This window comes from Capricornis sumatraensis, chromosome 8 (assembly GCF_032405125.1).
Source record: "Capricornis sumatraensis isolate serow.1 chromosome 8, serow.2, whole genome shotgun sequence".
In the NCBI taxonomy this organism is placed as follows: Eukaryota; Metazoa; Chordata; class Mammalia; order Artiodactyla; family Bovidae; genus Capricornis; species Capricornis sumatraensis.
The window spans coordinates 28,622,302-28,629,972 of record NC_091076.1 but is presented as its reverse complement, the minus strand read 5'-3'; the positions used below and the strand labels follow the sequence as shown (position 1 = coordinate 28,629,972).

Here is a 7,671-nt window from a genome sequence, read left to right as displayed (position 1 = left end):
TAGGATGGACTAGTTTGATATCGTTGCAGTCCAAGGAACTCTCAAGAATTTCCAATACCACAGTTCAAAAGCATCAATTCTTCAGTGCTCAGCTTTCTTTATAAAAGTTCAACTCTCACATCCATACATGACTACTAGAAAAACCGTAGGTTTGACAAGACGGATCTTTGTTGGTAAAGTAATATCTCTGCTTTTTATTATGCTGTCTAGGTTTGTCATAGATTTTCTTCCAAGGGACAAGCATCTTTTAATTTCATGGCTGCAGTCACCATCTCCAATTATTTTGGAGCCCCACCCCCACCCCCCGCAAAATAAAGTCTGTCACTGTTTCCATTGTTTCCCCATCTATTTGCCATGAATTGATGGGACCAGATGCCATAATATTCGTTTTATGAATGTTTAGTTTTAAGCCAGCTTTTTTAGTCTCCTCTTTCACTTTCATCGAGATTCTTTAGTTATTCTTCGCTTTCTGCCATAGGGTGGTGTCACCTGCATATGTGAAGTTATTGACATTTCTCCTGGCAATCTTGATTCCAGCTTGTGCTTCATCCAGTCTGGCATTTTGCATGATGTACTCTGCATATAAGTTAAATAAGCAGGATGAAAACATACAGCCTTGACATACTAAAGTATGTCATGCTTAAAGTAATATAAAATAACATTAAGTTATTCAGCAATAACTACTGTATTTAATGTAGAATCCTCCACATATAAGTGAGGAAGATTTTATGTGCATATACATGGCACAATATATATATATGTAGATGGCACAAAGGGATCCCACAAGCAATAAATTAGACAAACACTGTGTAATATACTGGGGCTTCCCAGGTGGCACTAGTGGTAAAGAACCTGTAATTCATAGTCACTAGCATATTAGAAGTTTTAAAGTCATCCAACCATAAAGATATTTATCTTTTATTTTTAACCATTTGACTCTTACATTTACCATTATGTCCAAAACATACTTGAACTCAGCACTCATTTTTAGGTAGAAAGGAAGTGTGGTTTGTTTACTTGTTTTGCTTTTTCATGTAAAATTACAAGTATTTTGGGATGGTGGTACTTTCTGGAGTTTACTTTGAGAATTGCAGCTCTGTACCAATCAAATATGAGCACGTAGGAAGACTGCTGACATTTAGTATTCAGGTGTGTTCATAATTTATTTTACAGTTAAATTGCATAGATTTTTGGCAAAGGCAATTTTTATGCAAATATACTGCCCAGATTCAGACAGTATATTTTTTGCCCCTTTGCTCTTGGTCATATCACTGACTTAACGGACATGAGTTTGAGAAAGCTCCAGAAGATGGTGAAGGACAGGGAAACCTGGCATGCTGCAGTCCAAAGGGTGGCAAAGAGTTGGACATAACAGAGACTGAACAACAATAACAATATCACATTTTAAGATTTGAGTGAGGTGCAGAGCATTGGCTGTCTGTTGCGTGATACAGATTATCAACATGAATAGTGGGGAGTTAAAGGACTGCAAAGTGATTTAGGGCATGATGGCTGTTGTGCCACTTACTGGTCCGTTATCTTTCAGCTCTAAACCCACTCTTCCATACTCTACTTTGTAAAGCCAAGGTTGGGACTTCACATATTTATTTTTCTCTTTAGAAATAAAAGAGCTGAAGGGTGGATGGGGAGAGGAGAGGGAGGCTCAAGATGGAGAGGATATATGTATAATGACAGCTGATTTGCATTGTTGCACAGCAGAAACCAAGACGACACTGTAAAGCAATTTCCCCCAATTACAAAATAAATTTTAAAAAAAAAAGAAAGAAAAGATCTGGAAATTTATTTGGCTGGATCCTTGTAGGTTCAGCTAATAGTGGGTACTGGACAGCGACTGGGAAGCAGGTGGGAGCGCAGAAGGATGGGACTCAGACCTGTCCTCTTGCTCTCATGTCACCCTAGCACTGACACTTCGTCTGGCAGTCACAGTTGATCCGTCAGCAGTCATCCCCAGTTTCTAAGTAATCTCTGCGTACCCAGAATTGATTTTATTGTGCAGTCTAATCTTTTAAAAGTAGTTGATGGCCTAGCACAGTATTTAGAGCACAGGCTCTGAGGCTAATCGTGGATATAAATTCCAGCTCTCCAATTATATAATCTTGGCCAAGTTCAAGTTATATATTGAGGAGGGCATGGCAACCCACTCCAGTATTCTTGCCTGGAGAATCGCTTGGACAGAGGAGCCTGGCGGGCCACAGTCCATAGTGTCACACAGTGTTGGACACAGCTGAAGCCGCTAATTACATGGGCAAGTTATTTAACATGCTAGAGCCTTGTTTCCAAGAGGATAATCAGCATAGATGCCCCTGTTGGGTTGCTATAAAGAGTTAATGAGTTACATATGCATCAATTCATCTAACAGCACTGAGCATAACCTCTACAGAAGTGTTAGCCATTATCAGAGTGCAAAGCAAGACTTGTTCTGCTTCTTCTAAAAGTAACCTGGAGATGGTGGGTTCCGAGATTTTAATAGAAGACAAACAGTTTGAAGGAAACGCTGCAAAGCCCCCAAAAGAAGTGGTGCAACATAAAAGAAGTGGTAAACAGCGGCGAGGACCCAGTTTAAGTCAGAGACAGTGAATGTGCATTGCAGCTATCTTCAAGATTTCTCCCTTCTGCCTGGTTACTGACCAGAGGGCAAGTACTTGGATGTATCCAACCGGAAGCTGTGACAGAAGAATCATGAGGTGATGGAACTAAGAAACCCTGAGGCTGAAGCGAGGGACCACGGAATGTAAGCTAGATGCGTTAAGAAGGGAGGGGAACTCCCTGCAGGCAAGAGTAGAGTGATGAGGTCTGGAAAAGATGGAAAACCGGTGGGTGGTACGCGGATGTCAGAGCAAAGGAACCGGAAGGCTAGCCCATCTCGGGTGAGCTGCAGACTTCAGCTTCCTTGCACTGCGATTGGAAGACCGCTAAGGGGAAGGGCGGGCCCCCAGCGGGTAGGATAAAGAGAATTGTGATGCAACAGGGCGGGGCTCGCGGGGCCGCCAGGGCGCGCCGCTCTGAGGACGGGGAGGGGCCGGCGGTGGGCGCTGCGGCGCTGCAAGGCTCTGCAGCATGTGCCTGTGCTGTAAGGAGGACGAGTCTGTCCAAGTCAACCCCGTGAGTCCTCCCAGGCCCTCAGCGCCGCCTCTGCAGCCCCGGGCCCTGCGCCTGCCCGCTTCTCGGAGGCTGCCTTGGCCCCTCGCGCTGCTTGCCCTTGCAAGACGACTGGTGGTTTGGGGTTGGGAAATCCAGCGGGGAGTTGGGAGGGGTGGTAGTGGGAGGAGGCCGACTGGATCCTAGGCTACAGGACCTACAGGGAGGTGGAAAAGCCCCGCCTCCTGCCTGCCAGGGCCAAGCACGTGCTGTCTTCTGTTGGTTGAATGACTTACTGACCCAGCGTGGCAATGTTCAGTACCAACTGAAACATGCTTGTTTGGTTTTTCTTGTACACTCTCTCCTTCCAGAATACATCTCAGTAGTCCTGGTAGTGTGGTTCATAGATTTTTTTTTTTCTTTTTCTTTTTCTCATAATACAATCTCATCTTCCACCCCAGTGTTCACTTTGCTGTTCTTATTCTGATCCTGCCTCTTGCAGTTGAGATAGTAGGCACCTATTACATAAACAGAAAATAGTAGCACAGGCTTCCTATTATAATGACTGAATTTTCCGTTTGTTCAGGCCCTTTTTAAAAGTTTTTAAATCTTACCTGTTACGTAGGAAAGCTCGAGCTGGCGGCATCCTGCAGAAGTCACTCAAAGGCAGGTAATGTTTAAACAAATAATCCTGATTATTTCAAAAGTGTGACTTTTATCGCGTTCCTTTATGTGCGCTGATCCCTAACAGGACAGAAATTTTACTAGCTAGACCCTTCTGTGTTATCTTTGTTGAGACTCTGGGATCTTGTGACTAGTATCAGAATGAGTCTTAACTATGATAACCTAAATGGTTTATTTTTCTCCTCGTTTTAATGTAACATTTTGTATATGGGTAGGATATATATATATTTATACAGCATATGAAATTATAAAATATACCTCTAATTTAAGAAAACATATGGGTATCCTTGAACTCATCTAGAGGCTACTTCTGTGCTCAACCTGAGCCCTGCATCTCTCCCAGAGGTAACCACTACCTTGAATTTTATTTTTTATCAATCGAATCTTTTCCTTTAATGCTCCTAAAAGGATATCGTCTTCTTGGTTTTGAACTTCATAAGCATAGGATCACACAAAATTCATTGTATGATTTATCCTTCCTTCTTAACATTGTTTTCATAGATTGTCCATAGTGTGGTATATAGTTCTAATTCCTTTGTTTTCACTGCTATTAATATTTCATTGTGGCACATATCACAGTTCATTAATCCTTTCTCCTGTTGATGGATATTGGGTTGTTTCCAAAATTTCCTATGATGACCAGTGCTACTGTGAGCTTTAGAGTACACGCCTTTTTTCTTTCCTCATAATCAAGGGTTTCACTTGATTATTTGGGCAAGAATAAAAGGATTGGACCCTACCATTGTTATGAAAAATAATGCCATATTGTTTTCAAAGTAATTGTACCAATTTCACATTGGCAGTGGAAATGTTCCTATTATTTCTGTCTTTTCCACCCTACTACTCTGTTGCCTTATCTTCCAAGCATTCTAGTTTCATCTCCTAGGTCTCTGCTACTTATATATGCCAGCCATGCAATGGGGACATAAAACTCTGTGTGACATTCATCATTTAAGAGAACTAAAGAATGTGCATGTATTTTGTATTCTTACTTCTATAAGGAAAAGCTCTTTGGGATTTTAAAATGAACATTACCTTTAAAATAAAAGTAAACACATATATCCGAGTCTTAGATCTGTCTCAGTTCAGTTCAGTCTCTCAGTCGTGTCCGACTATTTGCAACCCCATGGACAGCAGCAAGCCAGGCTTCGCCGTCCATCACCAATGCCCGTAGCTTATTCAAACTCATGACCATCAAGTCAGTGATGCCATCCAACCATCTCATCCTCTGTCAGCCCCTTCTCCTCTGCCTTTAGTCTTTTCCAGCATCGGAGTCTTTTCTAGTGAGTCAGTTCTTAGCATCAGGTGGCCAAAGTATTGGAGTTTCAGCTTCAGCATCAGTCCTTCCAATGAATATTCAGGACTGATTTCCTTTAGGATTAACTGGTTGGATCTCCTTGCAGTCCAGGGGACTCTCAGGAGTCTTCCCCCACACCACAGTTCAAAAGCATCAGTTCTTTAGCGCTCAGCTTTCTTTGCAGTTCTTTATAGTCTCACATGCAAACATGACTACTGGGAAAAAACATAGCTTTGACTAGATGGACTTTTGTTGGCAAAGTAATGTCTCTGCTTTTTAATATGCTCTCTAGGTTGATCATAGCTTTCCTTCCAAGAAGCAAGCATCTTTTAATTTCATGGCTGCAGTCACCATTTGCAATGATTTTGGAGCCCTAAAAGTAAAGTATTGCATTGTTTCCATTGTTTCCCCATCTAATTGCCATGAACTGATTGGACCAGATGCCATGATCTTAGTTTTCTGAATGTTGAGTTTTATGCCAACTTTTTCACTCTACTCTTTCACTTTCATCAAGAGGCTCTAGTTCTTTGCTTTCTGCCATAAGGGTGGTGTCATCTGCATATCTGAGGTTAGACATATTTCTCCCAGCAATCTTGATTCCAGCTTGTGCTTCATCCAGCCCAGCTCTTCTCATGATGTACTCTGTATATAAGTTAAATAAGCAGGGTGACAGTATGCGACCTTGACGTACTTCTTTCCCAATTTGGAACCAGTCTGTTGTTCCATGTCCAGTTTTAACTGTTGCTTCTTGACCTGCATACAGATTTCTTTGGAGGCAGGTCAGGTAGTCTGCTATTCCCATCTCTTTCAGAGTTTTCTACAGTTTGTTGCGATCCACACAGTCAAAGGCTTTAGTGTAGTCAATAAAGCAGATGTTTTTCTGCAACTCTCTTGCTTTTTCAGTGACCTAGTGGATGTTGGCAATTTGATCTCTGGTTCCTCTGCCTTTTCTAAAACCAGCTTGAACATCTGGAAGTTCATGATTCACGTATTGCTGAAGCCTGGCTTGGAGAATTTTGAGCGTTACTTTACAAAGGCGTGAGATGAGTGCAATTGTGTGGTAGTTTGAATTTTTTGGCATTGCCTTTTTAGGGATTGGAATGAAAACTGACCTTTTCCAGTCCTGTGACCACTGCTGAGTTTTCCAAATTTGCTGGCATATTGAGTATAGATCTTTCACAGTATCATCTTTTAGGATTTGAAATAGCTCAACTGGAGTTCCATCACCCCCACTAGCTTTGTTTGTAGTGATGCTTCCAAAGGCCCACTTTGACATTGCATTCCAGCATGTCTGGCTCTAGGTGAGTGATGACACCATTGTGGTTATCTGGGTCATGAAGATTTTTTTTTTTGTATAGTTCTTCTGTGTATACTTGCCACCTCTTCTTAATATCTTCTGCTTCTTTTAGGTTCATACCATTTCTGTCCTTTATTGTGCCTATCTTTGCATGAAATGTTCCCTTGGTATCTCTAATTTTCTTGAAGAGATCTCTAGTCTTTCCCATTCTATTGTTTTCCTCTATTTCTTTGCATTGATCGCTGAAGAAGGCTTACTTATCTCTCCTTGCTATTCTTTGGAACTCTGCATTCAAATGGGTATATCTTTCCTTCTGTCTAATAGTGCCCAGTTAGTGAAATGGAAATCAAAATAAAGAGTTTCATTTGAAAACTCTAATGAAGCTCCAAAGTGTTTTCTTCATCTATAAACCCACATTTGCAAAAATTTTTCCCCTATTTTTGTGTAACTGTGTAAGCCATATCCACTGATAGTGTTTATCTTTTTTTGTGGATACAAACCAAAAATGTTGGCATGCTGTGTTGTTGATACTGTAAAAGTTTTCTTTCCTTTTAATTTTTTCCTAAAGTCCACAGCTAAACGTATTGAGCATATGAGAAACCTTTGGAAACAGAAGAGGAAATTTAATAAACGGTTTGCAAGGCCTGCGCCTGTTCCAGAACCAGGACTCCTAGTAAGTGCTCCACTGAAATTAACTGAAATTAATAGATCCTTAAATGCAAAACACATCATCTTGTTTTTCATTTATATAACATTCTAAATTCTGTTTTTCCCCTTTCCTTTGAGAAATCAGTAACTATAGTATGGGAAGTTACCTTAAAACTCCTCTAATCAAATTCTCATCTGTTATTTAAGTCTTCTTTGTAGTTGTCTTTTGAATGTGGTCTAATGGAAAGAGTGTGATGTTTGAAACCTTGATGTTCTGAATTCTTTGCATGTGTTATTAACTGCACAAAGTTATCCACTTAAATCTTCTCGATTATATTATTTGCAGAATAAGTCACAAAATCTCCTGCCAAATAGTTTTTCAGTCTAGGCTTAAGCATTTGTAACATCAGAAAACTCTACACCAACCACCGCTTATTCTATCTTTTTGCATACCTTTGATATACATTTGAAAGTTCTTCCAGGGACTTATCTGATGGTCCAGTGGTTAAGACACAGCCTTCCAACACAGGGGCTGCAGGTTCAATCCCTGGTCAAGGAGCTGAGATCCCACATGCCTCATGGCCAAAAAACCAGAACATAAACAATAGAAGCAATATTGTAACAAGTTCAAGAAAGACTTTTAAAA

General features: G+C 40.8%; 1 protein-coding gene across 1 annotated transcript; it reads left to right on the top strand.

Annotated features, from left to right (window-relative positions):
• The first annotated feature begins 3,078 nt into the window (after positions 1 to 3,078).
• On the top strand, positions 3,079 to 7,137 carry CCDC179 (coiled-coil domain containing 179). Its single transcript, XM_068977376.1, has 3 exons — positions 3,079 to 3,123; positions 3,725 to 3,769; positions 6,946 to 7,137. The coding sequence occupies exons 1-3, from the start codon at positions 3,079 to 3,081 to the stop codon at positions 7,135 to 7,137; spliced, it is 282 nt and encodes a 93-aa protein (XP_068833477.1).
• Positions 7,138 to 7,671: the final 534 nt, after the last annotated feature.